This window comes from Epinephelus moara, chromosome 14, assembly GCF_006386435.1.
Source record: "Epinephelus moara isolate mb chromosome 14, YSFRI_EMoa_1.0, whole genome shotgun sequence".
Lineage (NCBI taxonomy): Eukaryota > Metazoa > Chordata > Actinopteri > Perciformes > Serranidae > Epinephelus > Epinephelus moara.
In genome coordinates, this window is record NC_065519.1 from 8,959,477 (window position 1) to 8,979,617 (window position 20,141).

At 40.1% G+C, this 20,141-nt stretch overlaps 1 protein-coding gene across 2 annotated transcripts; it reads left to right on the forward strand.

Annotated features, from left to right (window-relative positions):
• Positions 1-1,761: 1,761 nt before the first annotated feature.
• On the forward strand, positions 1,762-20,141 carry atl1 (atlastin GTPase 1). Of its 2 annotated transcripts, none has more exons than XM_050062677.1 (14): positions 1,762-3,051; positions 4,645-4,895; positions 7,140-7,274; positions 7,882-7,986; positions 10,218-10,268; positions 10,524-10,580; positions 10,866-10,958; positions 11,107-11,245; positions 13,211-13,338; positions 14,421-14,477; positions 14,597-14,668; positions 14,757-15,188; positions 15,894-15,908; positions 18,054-20,141. In XM_050062677.1, the coding sequence occupies exons 1-14, from the start codon at positions 3,012-3,014 to the stop codon at positions 18,168-18,170; spliced, it is 1,692 nt and encodes a 563-aa protein (XP_049918634.1). In that variant the 5' UTR covers positions 1,762-3,011; the 3' UTR covers positions 18,171-20,141. The 2 variants fall into 2 exon arrangements, with proteins under 2 accessions (XP_049918634.1, XP_049918635.1); XM_050062678.1 differs by having other exon boundaries at positions 1,763-3,045.

Consider the following 20,141-nt stretch of genomic DNA (forward strand, 5'->3'; position numbering starts at 1 on the left):
TAAATAATTCGTATTTTTTTTTACTTCTACTCTTATACTGTTTGTATACACCTCTTATTTATTTATGTATTTTATTTTTTATTTCTTACTTCTCTATTTATCTGTATTTATGTCTGTCTTGGTGCTGCTGCAACACCTGACTCTTCTCTCTAATTTATTTATTTATGAAACCTTTATTTAACCAGAAAAACCTCTTGAGATTAAAATCTCTTTTTCAAGAGTGTCCTGGTCGAGACAGGCAGCAACATGAGTTACAGACAGACAACACAGAAGAAAAATGCAGAGTGAAAATGTAAAGCTCTAAAGCAAGCATATATAAAACACAAAATAAGATTACTACAAAGAGAAGCCAAAAAGTATGTTAATATATACTAGAAATAAACAATAAAAATGCAAAAATGGCATCTTTACATGATTACAAAGACCAGCTAAGACACACCGTGACTTTGTCATACAGAAGATTGTGTACAAAAATCCTGCAGCAATGCTTTGAAACGGCCCAGAGGAACCAAAGAGTGCAATAAAAACGTCTTATCTTATCTTATGTTATCTTAATTGCTTTGTAGTTTGACTGCAGCACAACAAAGATAAAATTATTTACTTTATTGCAAGTTATTTTGCAGTAACTTGTTTTGCACCGGCTACTGTGATTGATAGCATTTTGTGTTTCAGCCTATACATTTCAAGAGTATTGGGGAAAGTTCTGACATCCCCAGTGACTAAGCAGACTTGCATTTACTCAAGTACTGTAACTAAATGCAAGTCTCAAGTACTTGTACTTTACTTAGATATCTTAATGTTCTGCAACATAGTACTTTGAATTCACCACATTTAACAGCAAAATACTGTATTCTTTACTCAGCTGTAGTGACTAGTTAATTTGCACCTTGAGATCTTAAATATAGTGCATTGTCATACAGTAAAAAGTACATAAAACAGCTACAGTCAGCTCCACTGTGGCTTGCTACAACATTAAAATGCTGCTTACATGTTATAGTGATCCTGTTGTGTACTATAACTTCATCACAGACTGTTTTTGCCTGCATGAAGGTACTTCTTCTGTATGTTTACATATGTAAATATTGACTGCAGGGCTTTCACTTCTAACTTATTTGTGGTATTCTACTTTTACTGATTGGTTGAGAAAGTAATTGGGAATTTAACTGATGTAAAATGACTGTAAAATCAGATTTAGATGTATTTATTTTAAGGACAACACACATTAATCAACATTTCTGTAAATGTGCCAGTGTGAGCCAGCTGCAGTCCTTTGGCAAGATGTTTTGAAACCAAGCAAAAAGGATAAAAAAAATCACAGGACAATTCACAAAACAAAGACAACATAAAGACAGCAAGAGAGAACAGAAGCCATGCAAAGCAACAAGCAACAGTAGAGCATCATCAAAAAACAGTCTTGCAATCAAAATGTTATGTAAGTAATAGTTCAAAAGTATGAACAGCTAAATGAACTTTTAGAAGTGAATATGCAGAAGCTCTACACTATATTAATGGATTAATTTGCACATTGATGATTGATTTATTAAATTAAAATGCCCTCACATATATTTGCTTGTGATAAATTAATACTCTTATTTATTTATTAACCTTTATTTAACCAAGTAAAGCTTATTGAGATATAGAATCTCTTTTTCAAAAGCGACCTGGCCAAGAGGCAGCAGAATTTTATAGTACAAAGAGTAATACAAATAAATAACAATCGTACAATAAATAAAAATAAAATTATCACACTCTATAACACTTTATCTGCATACTGAGTTCTTTAACCTGTGATACTTTAAAGTGCATTTTGCTTAGTTTAGTTTATTTAAGAAGGGACAGTGCTTAATTACTTTTTCTTTTTTTTTAAATATATATATATTTTTTTTTTTTAATCTTGTAGCCAATCACAACAGGATGGACCCTGATTAGGCCTTCATCTTCTGCAACTGCCTGTTCTTTTGAAGGTTTTGTGCATATCTTGTTATGTATGTATATGTGTACATGTGCATACGTATACCCCTTTTTTCTGTTTCTTTCATAATGCTGTATAGCAGTTTATATGTTGTTTAAAAACCAATAAACATATTATTACTATTTTATTTTTTTTTTTTAAAAAGAAGGGACAGTGCAAATTAATAAATACACATGGTATAAAAATGCAAGAATTAGACAAAAGGCTATTTGTCATCTGTAGTCCCTTGGTCAAAATGTTACACACAGCAAAACACAAAAAAGCAGACCACAAAATAAAAAAAAAAAAGAATATATAAAAGAGTATAAAAGACTTTGAATACATCAACAAAACATGATTTTCACAGGATTTTCTTGATTCAGTGCTAAAACCTGAGGACACACAATTTTAAAAGCACTAGAGGCAGTATTTCCATATTAACAATAACATTGCAACACCAGCTGCTGGTAATACAAATGCACTTTTACTTGTGTAACATTTTGAATTCATGATTTCTACCTCTAATTAAAGGATCTGAGCACTTCTACCACCACTGCACGTCATATCCAGTATGTAGGTTAATTTTTTGTACAGTAGGTTAATTTCTGTACAGTAGATTTGTTTCTGTACCGGTTATTTACGACGGTACGCGAAGGCAGCGTGAGCTCCATTCTCTGTGTAACTGCCGCCACCTTCCGGCGGAAGCTGTCAATGTAACTTCACAGTACTCTCAATGAAAGAGACTCGACATCAATTGCAACAGCCATACTTAACATTCTCGGTGGTTTCGCTCATTCTAGCACAATATCCGCTGAACCACAGTCGTTTTTTCCGCATTATTCCTCCGCTACATCACACCGAGCGGCCACAACAGACAACAGCGCCCCCTGGCTGCGTTCACGGGCCCCGCATCACGCAGGGAAGAAAAGCTCCATCATCCTCCTGCGATACGAGCATCGTTTCGGTGGAGCTAGGGCATCCTCCCTACCCTTCGACACTCATGACTACCGACTAGGGCCGCTGATTAACGGACAAACAGAGGGGATATAAGGACAGTATAATGGCCAAACACCGCAAAGAAAGAGACAGCTGGGGTGAGTGTACGTACACCATTTGATATTTCATGCTCTCATTGACGCACATACATTTTTTTTCCTCCTTACTCCTGACTGTCGAGGCGAGGGTGTAAGCAATGCAGCCAATTAGATGTTTGTTTTCCACCATGGTGGGCTTGTTTTTGTTGCCTTAAAACTGCAACCACTGATTTTATTTTCATCCTAATATCATATATAATGAGAAATACACATTATTTTATATTTGTCACTGCATTGATGTCGCTCAGTCAAGCATAAGCAAGCACATATTGTCACCATTTGGGAAAAAAATGTGTACAATATGAGGAAATGCTGTGTCCAGGCTCCCAAAAGGCCTGAAAATAACCCTATGATCTCATTGTGTTTGTCACATTGAGCCTCCTATGATGCTCTGTGGTGCATCTGCCATGAAATTATGTAATGTTGCATCAGTAAATAGCTTGTCATGATTATCAGCATCATCTTTATACTCAGCTTCACTGCTATCATCATTATCACCCTGCACCACCATGATTATAATGACAGCCAGCATCCTAATATGCACTGACATCACTCAACTTTAAATACAGGCCTGTGAGAGGAGAGGGGAAAGAGGACTGGATCAAGGTTGAGGGAAAAGAGGGGGAGAATGCTGTTTGTCATTAGTCAGTTTATCTGGTTTGACCCACTTTAAGCAGACAGAGCTTCTGACGTCTTCGGTTGGTTTTAAGAGCAGCAGCAACATGATCAGGTTAACCAGGCACAGGCTGGAGCCAGGCCTGGGCTGAGGCCTTTGCAGAAAGACGTGGAGTCAAACTGACAGTCCTCTTCAGGGCCTGAGAGGAAACCTTGGCTGATTCCTGCTTCAATTATTCACCGTGCATTCTTGGCACCCGGCATTAATCTTTCAGCATGCTCCCAAATTTTGCTCGCTACTCCTTAATCTGCCACAGTGTCATTGTAACACTCATAGGCATGCTTAATGTGCAATTACATCCTTGAAATGAACATCACAGCCACACAGATTGGACCGAATGACGTATATGTGTGTGTGTATTTTGGTGCTTCTGTGCTCACAGGGTCAGACACTAGTTAGTGGTATATTACATGAATGGGATCTGGAAGCTGAGACTCCCACAGTGTTTGCATCAGGACGGTCATGCAGCTCGCATGCTCTATATGAGACAGCAGAGATTGGAAACACACTGAGTCACTGCCAGGAAAGCGCCAGAAAAAGCTCTGAATGCACATGATCTCATTGGACACAAACAGATGGGATGGATAGCATGGCGTGATTCATTATTAGTATTAACAAGCTTGCAGGCGATGCTATTGATCTGATGCTAACAGGAAGGAGTAATGGACTCAACTCTCCTGTTTCCTCCCCTTAATGGACCACTAAGTTTGCTTATCATCGCTGTGGATACGTCCTGGCCCATCACTCACTTTTATAATAACATTTTAGTCGACTTTTCAGGGTTCGTTACAAGACGGAAAATATCAGCAGCATCAACATGATCATTTCTGTGCATGCAACCATGTTTAAATAAATTAAAAATATGTTTTTCCTTCACTACTTCTCCATTACTGGGCTCTCTCCCCCTCTGTCTTCTCCTCCAGGGTCCCTCAGTGACAAAAATGTCTACGACTGGAGCTCAGAGGAGGAGGAGCCGGACGGACGGGCCCGGCCAGTGCAGGTGCTGCTGGTCAAAGACGACCACACCTTCGAGCTGGACGAGGCGGCGCTGAGTCGCATCCTGCTGGCGGAGGAGGTCAGAGACCGAGACGTGGTGGCCATCTCTGTGGCTGGAGCTTTCCGCAAGGGCAAGTCCTTCCTCATGGACTTCATGCTGCGTTACATGTACAACCATGTAAGTGACGGCGCGGGCGATGGGGGTCACGGGCAGGTTGTAGAACAATGGGGCCCCTGGGTGCAGATATGAAGGAGAAGATATACTTTATTAATCCCAGAGGGGAAATTAAATTTTTTCACTGTTGTCATACACACACAGGCCCGCAATACACACACATGCACAAACAGGACCCGTACATGTATTACATGGAGAGGTGTCAGAGCGAGAGGGCTGCCCGTGGACAGGCACCTCGATCAGTTGGGGGTTCGGTGTCTTTCCCAACCCAAGTTCTTATGGACTAAGCTACTGCTACCTACGAATCTCTCCTACGTAGGAGAGAGACACACAGACTTTTTGGTGGTTTTGCCTCTTTTTTTTTGTAGCATCATGCCTCTTTGTAGCCATTTTGTGTCTTTTTGAGGTAATTTAGTGTCTCTTGGTGGTTGTTTTGCGCCTTTAGGTTTTTATTTTGTGTCTTTTTTTAGGTGTTTTCTCCTTATTTGTAGTTGTTTTGCCCTCTTTGTTAATTATATTGTGGTTCTTTTACATCTCTTTGTGGTCTTATTTTATCTTTTTGTGGTCATTTTGAGTGTCTTCCTGGTCAGTACATCTTAATATGAGTAACATTATGCAGCTGAGGGCCAGGGGACCCACTGACATTTTGGGGCCCCTGAGTTTGTGCCACGTAGGCCTGTTTAGTAACACATCCATGGATGGGGTTTAGCTTTTGAATCTGGAGTGTCAGATCCTGGAGTGTGGTCCTCCTACCTTAAAAAATCTAACACAGATATTTTTTCCTGCTTTTCGAAGGTAAATGCGACGACCGCATGTTTAAAAGATTGGTTCTGACTTTTGTATATTGACGTTGGGCTAAAACGAATCTGCCATGAGTCTGCCAATATCAGATATTTTGCTGATACTCCAGTTTGTCTAATTCCTTTGTCCTAGAAATTCAGTTTCGTCACCGTGGAAAAGTGTGATTTAGCTTATGAACATTACTGACTTTTTTTATTTAAGAAACAAAGAACATGAGGTCGTCATGGATGTTACGAGGTCAAATCAGAGTACATTTTTCACATACATCCTGGTGTACAGTATCACACTTTTCTCAACAGCATTTATACACAATCAATTTATCAATTTCTCCCAATATTTTGTACATTTTTCCATCTCAAGCCTTAAAATGAAAATAAGTCTTTCCATACAGTAAATTTGGTTTATAATGCCCAGCCATTGGGCCAATGTTGGAGGATCAACTTGCAGCCATTTGCGAATTATGGCGTTACTTGCCAAAAGTATCTTTAATAACTATTTATCTTTGTGTGGGACAGTTTCAGGTATTCTTCCTAAGTATAACACAGCAAATGAGTAGATTACTGGACATTTTAAAAATGCATTTTGACTCAGACTTATTACATTTTTTCAGTGAATTAAATTTTGAAAGGGTGGCAAGAAAACATATTAGGATGCAGCACATAAATGGATGTAAATAAATTCATAAAAGGATAGGTAAGAAAATCTGAAAAAAGTTTGGAAATAAAAAGAGAAATGGAAAAAAAAAGTAAGGTTTTGCACTTTTTTGGTGAAGCTACAGGGATGTCCCTCAGACTATTGGCTTGGATGCAGTGGCGCTCCCAAGAGGAGCCAGGGGAGGCCATGGCCCCCGTGGTAAAAATAATTGGATGTATTACTTTCTTTAAGAGGCTGTGACAAGCTCATTTTTTAAAGCTATGAGTTTGCATGTTCTCTCCGTGTCAGTGTGGGTTTTCTCCGGCTTCCTCCCACAGTCCAAAGTAATGCGTGGGTCGTGGTCGATTGCACTGCAAGTGACTCGCAAACGTGTCAAGATTGTAATAACACACTTATTTTGAAGTACAGTGAATTTCCAACACATAGCTTTTATTTTGAAGTGCCATTTCCTGCTGAACAGCTACGGACAGCTACTTCACAGAGACAGCAAAGTAGCACAACGACGTGGCCAAACGCAAAAATGACGCTGAATGTATTAAACTGTGTGGACCTTCAACTAATGACTAAGGAGAACTCTGGACCCCGTGGCTGGACCAGTTGGGAACCACAGCTGTAATATATATTGTGTATATACTATATTGTTTGTAGTTATTGTGACTGCTGTATAATGTAGGCAGATACAATAAAAGAAAAACAGCAGAGCACATACTGACCAGAAATCCCACTCTTCATTAAAAAGGATAAAAGATATTTAAACACTTGAACTAACGCTTGTGATCCCGCTGTGCTCAGGCATCTGAAGGCTGGCTCGGAGATCCAGAGGAGCCTCTGACTGGCTTCTCCTGGAGGGGGGGCTCGGAGAGGGAGACCACCGGGATCCAGATCTGGAGCGAGGTCTTCCTGGTGGACAAGCCAGATGGCAGAAAGGTGATGCCCTTGACTGTACACCATTCTCTAGAGATTATTAGAATGCAGCAAGGTATAATGAGGCATAATTAAACATGACACTGATACTTCATTAACCTTCTTCTTTGCTACCTTTTTAAATATTTTTATTCATCTTGGCAACAGGTCTGCTCCTCACCTTTATATTCATACAGTTACACGCTTTCACACGTACAAGCTGCTCAGGAAAACCACACTAGAAGGAAGCCATTTCTGCATTTAGACACTTCTAACTAGCTGTGTTTACACTTACATCAGCCAAATGTCTCCTATCTTTAGTCTGCACAGACGGCAGCAGCAAAAACCAAAATACTACTGTTTGTCAGCTTTAAATTTCCTCCTAAATTATTGTACTTGTGTTATTTTTTCAAATCAGAGTAGGGCTGGTCCCTTTCATGATCTTCTCTCCATTTAAATCTCCATTCAAACCAACTGACTGCTTCCTCACTCATTTTCCCTGCCTGTAACAGACTCTCTAATCCCCCACACACACTATTACAACTCCCTCTCCACAGTGCAGAGGAGGCGAGAGAAGCGTTAAGATTATCTTGCAGCACATGTCAGTGTCTTCATCTGTCTCGTTTCACAGGTTGCTGTGTTACTAATGGACACACAAGGCACGTTTGACAGCCAGTCGACACTGAGGGATTCAGCCACTGTGTTTGCACTCAGCACGATGATAAGCTCCATGCAGGTACGGTGACTTTCACCCGTGTGACCCAGCTTTGATTCAGTAAAGACATATGTGCATATTTATGTAAATTAATGAATATGTATGTTTATATATATATATATGTATATATCCGCTTTAGTCCAGACTAAAATATCTCAACAGCTATTGAGAGACATTCACGCCCCCCTTTAGGATAAACTGTAATCACTCTGGTTATTATAAAAATAATAATAATAATACCTTTTATTAATAGGCGCCTTTCACGACCTTTCACCTTACAGGCAAAGATAGAGAAAATAACAGCAGATTAAAAAAGTCATCGAGATAAGGAATATAGTAACATTAAATAAATAAATAAATAATAACATAAAGACAAACAAATAATCACCAAATCAAGTTTACAGTGAATAAAGTTCAGGGTGAACAGAGAATATGTGTGACTAGATGGACGGGAGTCAGACTGAATAGGCTATTTGAAAGAGGTGAGTTCTGAGGCGGGCTTTTGAAAGTTGAGAGAGAGTTGAGGGGACAGTGAGGTGGATGGACGAGGAAGACCTGACAGTGTGGGTGGAGGTGTGGATGTGCAAAAGTTCCGAGAGGTACAAAGGAGCCAGGTTGTGGATGGCCTTAAAGGTGAGGAGTAAGATCTTAAAGTCAGCGCAGTACTCAACTGAGAGCCAGTGAAGCTGCTGAAGGACAGGAGTGACGTGATTGATGGAGGGGGTTCCAGTGATGATGCTGGACCAGTTGAAGTTTGAGGATAGACTTGAGAGGAACACCAAAAAGGAGTGAGGTACAGTAATCATTACGGGATGTAACAAGGGTGTGAACAAGAATGGCAGCACTGTGTGGTGTGAGGGACGGGTGAAGGCAGTTAATGTTGTGTAGATGGAAGTACGCAGACCAAGTGACATTATTAATGTGAGCTTGGAATGACAGAGTGCTGTCGAGGATGACACCCAGACTCTTAACCTGTGGGGAGGTAGGTTTGGTGGGCAGATAGAGCTGGGTGTCATCTGCATAGCAATGAAAATGGATGTTAAATTTACAGAGGATGTAGCAGAGAGGAAGTGAGTAGATGATAACCAGAAGGGGACCCAAGACAGAACCTTGAGGAACACCGGAAGTAACCAGAAATGGCTGGGATTTGAATCTCCTTAATGTTTTTGTTAAGTGCAATCATCAGGTCAAAATTTGATTTGTTCAATACTTGTGTATAACCACATATCTGAAAAACAAATTATGTCCCTGTTAGCCTAAGCTGTACATTGTGTATATGGCAAATGTTAGCATGCTAACTCCCTAAATGGGGGTCATTCCTATGTTCCCAAGATCCTACTCTCCCAGGGTCCAATGGTCCCCAGCTCTATATAGCACATAATATGAACCTGAAAATTATGTTCCCCAGTGCTGTATTTGCTTAATATAACATGGGTTAGGGCAGCGGTTCCCAACTGGTCCAGCCATGGGGTCCAAACTTCCCCTTAGTCGTCAGTTCAAGGTCCACACAGTTTAATATATTCAGCATCATACTTGCTTTTGGCCATGTCGTGTAGTTAGTTTGTTGTCTCTGCCAAGTAGCTGTCTGTTAGTCACTCACTCTACAGCAGGAAAAGGCAATTCAAAGTAAAAAGCTTTGTGTCGGAAATTCACTGTACTTACAAAAAAAGGTGTTTTTTGCAAACTTGACAGGGTTAATTTTGACAGCTATTTTAGATGTAGTCTTAGTCTTGAGACGAAAATGCTTATTAGTTTTAGTCACACTATAGTCAACTTTTCTTGTGTCAGAGTCATCATGTTTTCTGTATGTTATTTTTGTCTTTAAACTGACCCGGTTAAGCTAATTCATACATCAGAAACTCGAATCAAAGTGACAGGTTGGATAAAAATTTCATCCATCATTTATATTTAGCCTCGCCGTGCTCTCCTTTTATAACAATGGACTCCCCCTAAGGGGTGCACCCCACAGTTTGGGAACCAATGCCCTAAACCTAGATGGTGAACACGGTAAACATGAAACCTACTAAACATCAGCATGTTAGCATTGTCACTGTGAGATTATCAGCATGTTGATGTCAGTACTTAGCTGAAAACAGCTGCTTGCAGAGCCGTTAGCTCGGCTGTAGACTGTTGGTCTTGTTTGTTCTTTGACTGTTCCTTTGGTTTCACACACCAACATGATTTTATAAGATGAATGTACTCTATACTTCACTTTTATAGAAATTACACTGTAAATGAATGATCTATTTCAGGTTTACAACATCTCTCAGAATGTACAAGAGGACGACCTTCAGCACCTGCAGGTAACGCTTATAAGTGTTGACATTAATGCATAACTGAGAGCACAAAGAGCAAAGTACAGATTTGAAACCTTTTTCAAACCAGACATGATGCATATTAGTATTAGTATACCACTGAAGCCATAATCTGAATGAATGCGTTCCCATAGTATTTCTTAAGCATTCTAGTGGTTCAGACATTCCTGTTGCTCTTTTATTTAATGAATACGGTACTTAAACTCAACATTTCACATCCTCACTCATGTTGTCTTATTTCAGCTTTTCACTGAGTACGGCAGACTAGCTATGGAGGAGACTTTCCTCAAACCATTCCAGGTACTGTAAATCATTTCTTTCCTCGCTGGATGGATTTGCTGATTGCATCCAAATGTCAGGAAATGACATTTACAAATTATTATTGGTGTTTGCTTTAGGCATCTTGAAATATTGGATTGAGGTTTGTTTGGAAGGAAATTAACTGAGCAATGGAAAGTTTAGATAATCAGTTAAAAAGGATTCGAAAGTGTCTGTCACTCAAAAAATGCAGGGACTTATTTGTATTTACTATTTGAACATAATGTGCACTACAAGATGCCCATGTCAGTTTGTTTTTGGTCTTAGTCGATGATCTTCCTCGTTCGAGACTGGAGCTTTCCATATGAGTTTCCTTACGGACAGGAGGGGGGCATGAAGTTCCTCGAGAAGAGACTTAAGGTCAGTGTCACCCACCCTGCTTTGATGTTGAACATCTCACTGACATTGTTCAGTTTTGAATGATTGCTGCTCTGATCTAAGTGAGGCTTGCTAAACCAAACTAATGCACTTCTGAAACTTGATACATGTTGTGGTGTTTGGGGTTTAGATCTCAGAGAACCAGCATGAGGAGCTGCAGAACGTGCGTAAACACATCCACTCCTGCTTCACCAACATCTCCTGTTTCCTGATGCCTCACCCCGGCCTCAAGGTGGCCACCAACCCACACTTTGATGGAAGAATTATAGGTACACTTTTTTTATTCAGTGTCTCATTAACACACGTCTACCACTTTGGTTCACTGACATATCGTGACAACTTTTGGTGGTCTGCCATGATACTTCATACAGATTTTGTTGATCCTTGGACTTTTCTTTCAGTGCTTGACATTGACATTTTTGTTTTTGTTAAATGTCTCAGGGAAATGTCTCGGAATAATTGCCATGACAGTTGGCACATACATGAATGTTCCTTCTAAGGATAAACTATATTAACTTTGGTAATCCTCTGTCTTTTCATCTATCATAAAGTGCCCCAGGGTTGACGTTTTTCTGTAGGCTGACGCCGAAGTTAGCATCACACTACATGTGGGATTTTTCCATTGGATTTTGGATTATTGCTAAAAATAAACAAATGTTTATGATGCTTACACATCCAGAAATGAACACCACTTTCATGATCACTGACGTCTAAATGCCGTTGCCAAGTGATAAGCTAACGTTAAGCTATAAAAGAACTACGCTGTGGTCGCATGACCTAACGTCACTGCCATAACAAGATCGTAAAGCTGTGTTTGGTGCGGCGCGGCGTGATGACTTTCTGTAGTCTCATTTAGCCACTTGTTAGCAACCGCCTTTTTTTAAGACACATAGAAGCTTCAGAGTGTGGTATTTAGTGATATATTTTATCTTGTAGAACAAAAAATAAAAGTCTCTTAAGCATATGTGAACCACAGACCTTATTTCAGGCTTCCAAACAAAAACCCATTCAAAAATCAATTGACTTTGAGACAAGGGAACTAGGAGTGGTAAAATGCTGACTCATTTCCGGGTCTTAGGACTCATTCCTGGGGCACTCTATTGGGTCAAGCTTTTGTCTCCCCCCTCTGGTAGCGGGAGTAATTACACAAACACTGTCGACGTGTGCTTATGAGCTATGCCTGCAGGTGGGCTCGTCGTAACGCCTCTGCCCCCAGGAGCGCTTTATTTAAGTCTTTTTTTTTTTTTTAAACTTTAATCCTTCCTCTAAAAGCCGAGTTTATTTTTTTATCGGAAGCATCCCCTTTAGAAACTTTTCTTGGATGCCTTTTGGATTTTCTGCTGTAGCTTTCACCATACTACCAGCTGCTGCTCTGTCACTATGGTCCCTCCCCCATTCCTGCTTCCTTTAGCTCTGACTGGTTGACGTAAAAAGCATTGCTTCTGATGCACCAGCACGGCAAAGTCGCCACAGACACCACAACTCCAGTATACTGCAAAATACAGATAAACATAGCTTTTCCTGGCAGTGATTGGATTAATTAGAACTGTGTGAACTCATTATGTGAGGGCTGTGACGAACCGTCATTTACATGTCTTGCATTCCAGCTTTAATATGTCCAATACTTTAGTTTATGACCAAGTACTCGCAAAAGCTAAAGACACATCAGCCTCAGCTGTACTTTGTGTTAAGTGCTGCAGTAATTAGCAAATGTTAGCATACTAACACACTAAACTAATGTGATTACCAACAACATAACCTGCTAAACATCAACATGTCAGGATGGCTGTTGACTTTTGATTAAAAGTCAGATGATATGTAGAAATTTGAATCAGATAATTTAGGTAATGGGTGAGTTGAGATAGTACATAAATGTACTTTTTACAATAATTCATAAAATGTATGAATCTGTGTAATAAATAAAAAAATAAATGTTACAGCATGGCTCTGAGAAAGAACCCGACAGGTTGTAAAACATAGAAGGCATTAGTACACAGAATTATAAACATACGTATATTTATAGATCTAAACAACAGCCTGAATGTTGGAGGTGAAACAGGTGTAAATATGTACAGGAGCAGGTGGTGCACTGGAGTTATTGAAAACACTGTTTGCTGCTCTGAATTGTTACCACACATACCACCAGGAACTGAATATAACAGAGCAAACAATGTTGAATTTCAGCTCATATACTGCACACACTCACCAGGCGTTGCCTCTCCTCCCCCGTCTAGAGATCGACGGTGAGTTCATAAACAACCTGAAGGTTCTGGTCCCGTGGCTTCTCAGTCCTCGTAACATCGACGTAAAGGAGATCAATGGCAGCAAGATCACCTGCAGAGGCCTGCTGGAGTACTTCAAGGTCAGAGCACAGAACAGTGTTAATATGAAACACACAAACCAACACTGTACTTTCTTTTCAATATTGATTATGTTTTTTAATCTTAAGACTAAAACTTTACATTTAAATTATCAGATAAAATCAAACTGTTCGTTCTATCCCCTCTACTGGACATTAAGTCATATTGTCCTTTATTATGTATGTTGATAACTAATAAAGAGTATGTTTCTGCACGACTGTGAATAAATTCAACATATCAATATTAGTTAAAGGGTAACTTAAGTATTTTTTTAACCTGGCCCCTAATTTCACATGTTTCTGTGCCTAAATGACTAATGGTAACAACAGCTTTTGAAACTGGTCCAGTACTGAGCGGGAGCCTGCAGCCACTAAACAGGCTGCAATGTAACCCTTAGGGGCATTTGTGCACGGTTAATTTATGTTCTCTAAAAGTGCTTGTTTTTGCCACTGACAGGCTCAGATTGTTATTCTAAGTGTCTGACTACATTATGAAAGGATCCCTACAGAGATATACCTTTTTATTAAAGAATAAGATCATTTTTGTTTAACCAGAAACAGACGTCTTAACTCTGTAGCAACAGCTACAGAAATCTCTTTATACATCAGTGCTGAGGAGAGGAGAGTAGAGAGCAAGTGCAGGGAAAAAGCTTTTAATTCCAGGGGTGGTGAGGCTGGAAATAGGACAGTGGCGTAAAGTGTCATGGGGTGGTGCATCAAGCAGTGCTTATGTGCGTCTTGCCGCCGCCAGTGTGGAATTGCACTTTGAAAATAATAGGGGCGTATTTTTTTGGCCTTTAGAGTAACAAGCTGAGCCTGTCAGTATTAAAAAAGTGGACTTAAAGTGGACGTAAATTGGCGAAGCACAAATGCCCCAAGTGATTACACTGCAGCCTGTTTCACCACTGTCAGCTGCAGCGCTCTCGCTCTGCACTGGACCAGTTTCAAAAATTACTGATCCCATGAGTCACTTAGACACAAAAATGTAGGAAAATAGGGTTTGGGTTGAAAAATACTTAAGTTACCCTTTAAATTAACCAGTTCTGTTACTTCTAATGCTTTTGTCATCCCTTTGTTTGTTTCAGGCGTACATCAAAATCTACCAAGGTGAGGAGCTGCCACATCCGAAGTCCATGCTGCAGGTACATTTTCTCCATCGTCTGAATATTTTATTGCAAGTTTTTAAAGTTATATACTTATATTTTATCTTATATAACCTTAAAATAAATGATGACTATTTTTTTTATCTGCTTCCTCTCAGGCCACAGCAGAGGCGAATAATTTGGCAGCAGTCGCGGCTGCAAAGGATCTGTACAACAAGAAAATGGAGGAGGTAGGTGAAAACAGGATTTTCAGATAGATCCCTATTTGTCTCCCGGCTGTCTAATCCTCTCACTGTCCCTACTCTGTACTGTTCTCAGGTCTGCGGCGGTGACCGGCCCTTCCTGGCCCCCAGTGAGCTGCAGGCTCGACACAGCAACATCAGAGAGGAGGCCCTGCAGGTGTTTCGGGGCGTGAAGAAGATGGGAGGCGAGGAGTTCAGCCGCCGCTACCTGCAGCAGCTGGAGGGAGAGATCGACGAGGTGTTTGTCCAGTACATCAAGCACAATGACTCCAAGAACATTTTCCATGCAGCCCGGACGCCGGCCACCCTGTTTGTGGTCATCTTTGTCATGTACGTGGCTGCGGGCATCACGGGCTTTGTGGGCGTGGACATCATTGCCAGCTTGTGTAACATGATCCTGGGCCTGGCACTGATCACTCTCTGCACCTGGGCCTACATCCGGTACTCCGGGGAATACCGAGAACTCGGCGCCGTCATCGACCAGGTGGCTGGTGCACTGTGGGACCAGGTAATTCAACGACAACATAAACATTAATGAAGTTAGGAATAAATCTGTCTGTCTAACTTAATCAATATTTGAATCAATACTCACCATGTTTAAGTTCACTTATTAATAATGCAGAATCCTCAGCAAGTTTTTGCAAACTGGACAGGAAGATAAAAATTTCTTCATATGTGCACAGACAAACCAAACATGGATTAAGTTAACACACATCACGACAGTAAAGTCCCAATGTCCTAAAGCGAGTACTTCCTAATAAACAGTGTCTTAGCTTGTTGTTGCTTAGACTACCTTAGAGGCTGGAAGAAGTAAATCTTTGCTATTTTATGCTTTAAAATGTCTCAGTTATGAAAACCTCTGTTAAAATGGATAGATTTTCTGTTAATTGACCTAAAAGTTAATCAACTAAGAGAATAATCTGGAATACACCATGTACAGCAGAGACACATGCTGCACAGTCAAGTGCACATGCAGTGTTTATCTGTGACATAATCAAGTGTCTTTACACCACCAGAGGGCGACAGTCACCTTTATCAAGTGTCTTTACACCACCAGAGGGCGACAGTCACCTTTAAATCAGTGACAGAGAGACTGAGGCCAGATCCATTTACAGTAATAGTGAACTGTTATTGAAACATGATTTATGTTGTGTATATATATGTATGTTTGTGCTCACACTATATATTTCTTTTCTTATTAATGCCTCTGCAGGGGAGCACAAATGAGGTAAGTGAAGCAATCCACGTGGGAATATTTACAAAGGATAACAGAGGCTTCTTTTGGGAGAGTATTGATGAGCTAATGTCATTTACATCCTCACAGCAACATATACAAAAATATACAATAGTACACACTTTTTTTTAACATTCATGGGTCTCTTTGTTGGCTTTTTGTCACTATCCACATTGCTCCCAAACTTGCTCTACTATATCACTACCCTGATATCATCTTAAAGGGACAGTTCACCCCAAAATCAAAAATACATATTTTTCCTCTTACCCGTAGTGCTAGTCATCAGTCTAGATTGTTTTGGTGTGAGTTGGTGAGTGTTGGAGATATCAGCCATAGAGATGTCTGCTTTCTCTCAAATATAATGGAACTAGATGGCACTCAGCTTGTGGTGCTCAGAGCGCTGGAGAAATACATTTGAAAAACTCAAGAGCAATGTCTCTGTCTAACTTTCACTCCCACTTCTCAAATACCTTCACACTGAGGCACCTTCCAGTGGCTGAATGAGACACACCGGGCGGCAGCATTTTTGTGATGCAACAAACTCTGTCCTTTTACCCAGAGGACAGCTGTTTGTGTCTTGTGTGAAACCAAAAGTCAGTCGAGTTATTTCAATAAAAACATAATATGCTACTATGTGTGGCATACTATGCTAGTGACGTATGTCAGGTTATGCAGGGGACGTATATCACATGATGTTACATTATAAACAAACATACTTATTTTAAGCCAAGCCATGATGTTTTTTCTAAAACTAACCATGCTCTCTTGTTGCCTAAACTTCAGGAAGTAAATCTAAAAAAAGTTAATCTTTTCTGTGGAAAAAGTAAGTTCATTTTTAAAAAATGCTGGAAGGAAACCAGAGTGTCATAGTTTGATGTGTACAGCCACTGTGTTGGTATTAGATGAGCTGGGGGAGAGAATGTGTTGCTCTTTCCAGAATTCATGACCCAGTTACTCAAGATAATCCACAGACCTTGTTTTGAGCAGTTTCATGTAGGAACTATTTTCTTTCTACCGAACTACACTTACCAACTGTATCACTGCCCAGAGGGAAGCGTGCATCTACTCAGGGACGAGAGGCTGGTGACAGCGCAAGATGTGAACATTAATGGTGTTCTCCTCTGCTGAGCTGTAACCAAGATTATAGTTAACTAAAACTAAACTAAAAACTAGAACTAGGTGTGAAAAAACATTTTAGGTTGCTGAAATAAAAACTGAAAACTAAAACAATATGTTTACATAACTAACTAAAATAAAGGTAAGTTTTATTCTCAGCCAATTTGATCAAATCTGTCACACAACAAGCAGGAGGAGGCATTGATATGTTCATTTAGGGGCGGATATCTACAAGACGGTGAGTCAATCACCTTCACAAAATGTTGTGCTTGTATTGTAATATCTATAATGAACTTTTTAAATCTTGCCCCTGAGAAGTAGCCCCCAAAGTATAACAAAAAACCCTAAAACTAATAAAATGAAACTAAAACTTCAGCATTTTTAAACAATGAAAATTAAGTAAAACAATAAAACCCACTCTGGAAACTAACTGAAACTAAACTGAACTGAAAACAAAAAGTGAAATAAAAATAAAACCTAATGAAAATTACAAAACTCTAATAACTCTGACTCTATAACGTTAGTTTGCTGAGCTAGCAGTAGATGCACACATCCTTCTGCGCAGTGTAGTTTGGTTTTTATTTCAGTTAAATAAAATGTTTTATTTTCCACACCTAGTTTCAGTTTTTAGTTTAGTTTTAGTTGACTATAATCTTGGTTAATGTTCAGCCAAGGAGGACGCCATTAACATTTACATCTCACACTGTCATGAGCCTCTCGTCCATGAGTAGATGCACGCTTCTTTTTGCGCAGTGATACAGTTGGTGGGTGTTGTTCAGTAGAGAGAAAATAGTTCCTACATGAAACTGCTCACAACAAGGTCTGTGGATTATCTTGAGTAACTTGATCATGATTTCTAGAAAGAGACATTGATGTTTAGTTTTTCAAATGTATTTTTTGGCACTTCAAGCACCACAAGCTGAGTGCCATCTAGTTCCATTATATTGGAGAGAAGGCAGACCTCTCTCTGTTCTCCACCTTTAACCGCCTCTCTCTCTCTGTCTCTCGTCTCTGCTCCACCAGGCTCTCTACAAGCTGTACAATGTAGCAGCCAATCACAGGCACCTGTATCACCACGCCTTCCCCGGCGGGCCTCAGGTGGAGGAGGTTGCAGAGGAGCAGGACAAGAAGAGGGACTGATTAGATAAGACAGAGGACAGCAGGGACTTCCTGGTGATGGACAGGAGGAGGAGGGACATCCTCACCCATCAGGCACTCTTTTATCCTGGTATTGGCTGGTGCTGTCCACCAATACACCCACTACTCTAAACCTAATAACAGACTGTATAATGTTCATGTATCGGCAGAGCATCCTCTCAGTGGGTGCCTGCTCTCAAAGCGATGGATGCCATTTATCAGTGTCTCACTTTTCGTCTGTGATAAAACATCACCTGTACAGATACTGTCTCCCGCAGGAGCCCACGGCAACCTCCGGTCACCTGTTGATTTCACATATGACGTTTTTTTTTTTTTTTTTTTCTTCCCCTCCATCATTTGTCACCATTTGATGATTTTCAAAAGTATAGCCAAATCTGTGAAACCCTCATTTGTGACGATTGTTCTGTTCTTTGAAGTTTAGTGCTGTTTATAAGAAACAATATCTATCGACCTGCGATGTTTGAAAGCCAAAATATGTACTGTATGTTAAATAATGACGCGTTACAAGCATCATCAGCATGGTAAGTGGTTAATGTCTGTCATCTTTAAGCTCTAAATCCAGGTATACTTTATAAAAAGTTTTAATAGTTGTGACAAAGTGGTTATTGTGCCATAACATGTAAAAAAAAAATGGTTTCACATCTGCTGCAGCGTGGCTACATGCAGACACTCGACGGCACATTTATTAGTTGTATACAGTTTTTGTCCTGGAGGTTGATTTCTGCATCAGGGAGTCGCTTTGTGCTTTCAAATAACAGCAGCACCGGGTGGGAAGACAAAAATAGTTCAAAGTTTACACAACATAGCTGACATTATCTCTCACTTTGTAGTCTGCTTGCAGTTTTGTAATTACGCAGTGATCCTCGCTCTATATGTGTTTGGTCTTTGAGGTTGGGGGGGGGTGGGGTGGGGGGGGCGTTTCTATTGTGATGTAGAGGTGGTGGGTGAAAACCATTGTTGTGTTTCTCTCTGAATGTTCGAGCAAATCCGAGGAATGTAGCTATTCTGTGGCCACTGAGGAATCAAAGCTAGTTGTTATTAGGCGGGGCGACAGCAGGCCTGCTTTGGAAAAAAAAGAAAAAAAGAAAAGGATCCTCATTCCACATCTCTTTCATCATCTTCACACACTTAAGTTGAATCATCTGTGAAAAAACTGTTGCATGGTGAAAGAAGCCAGGCCCTGACTTTTTTGTGTGTGTGTGTGTGTGTGTGTGTGTGTGTGTGTGTGTGTGTGTGTGTAAACAAAAGGCTTGTATTGGTGACAGCACTTTTTGGTGTTTGAATACGTTGGCTTCGTAGACTGTTACTGTACATTTGTGTGGTTATTGTTTTTAGCTCACAGAGTAACCCCCGAATCACAGAGCTCACTGTAAAACGTCTGCATCACACACAGCTGCAGCATTCAAGCTTTTTGTTTTTTCTTTCTCTCTCTGGTCACCGACAGTACAGGAACACTGTCATGCATATTTAGCAAGTTTATACTGAGGTTTGACCTCAAGGGTTGGAAATTTAAAGGCACTGCAGCAGAGTGGCTTCTTGAGTCTTCCACAATGTATAATCAGCATCAGTGAGGCCTTCACACAAAGACCCATCTAAGTCCAGTTTAAGATTCGTGAGGTTTGAAAATCCCATTTCTTCACGTTCATTCATGAGTCAGAGAAGTAGCATTTGTTTACATTGTGTTCCCAAATTAAATCATAGTAAAAAGATTTTATCTGTTTAAAGAGTATGTAAAAAATGTATCACAACATATTATTCTTGGATTTAACAATTCATTCCTGAAGCCGCCCCCATCGACACTTAAATCATCTCCGGATATCGTGGGAGCCTCAGTGTACTGAAAGGTCAAATGAATCAACCTCTTCCAAGTCAACACTGCTATGTTTCCGCACACGCATTGCAAAATTTCAGTTACAAGAAATAACTAATAAAGTTGGACCAAATTAATGAAAA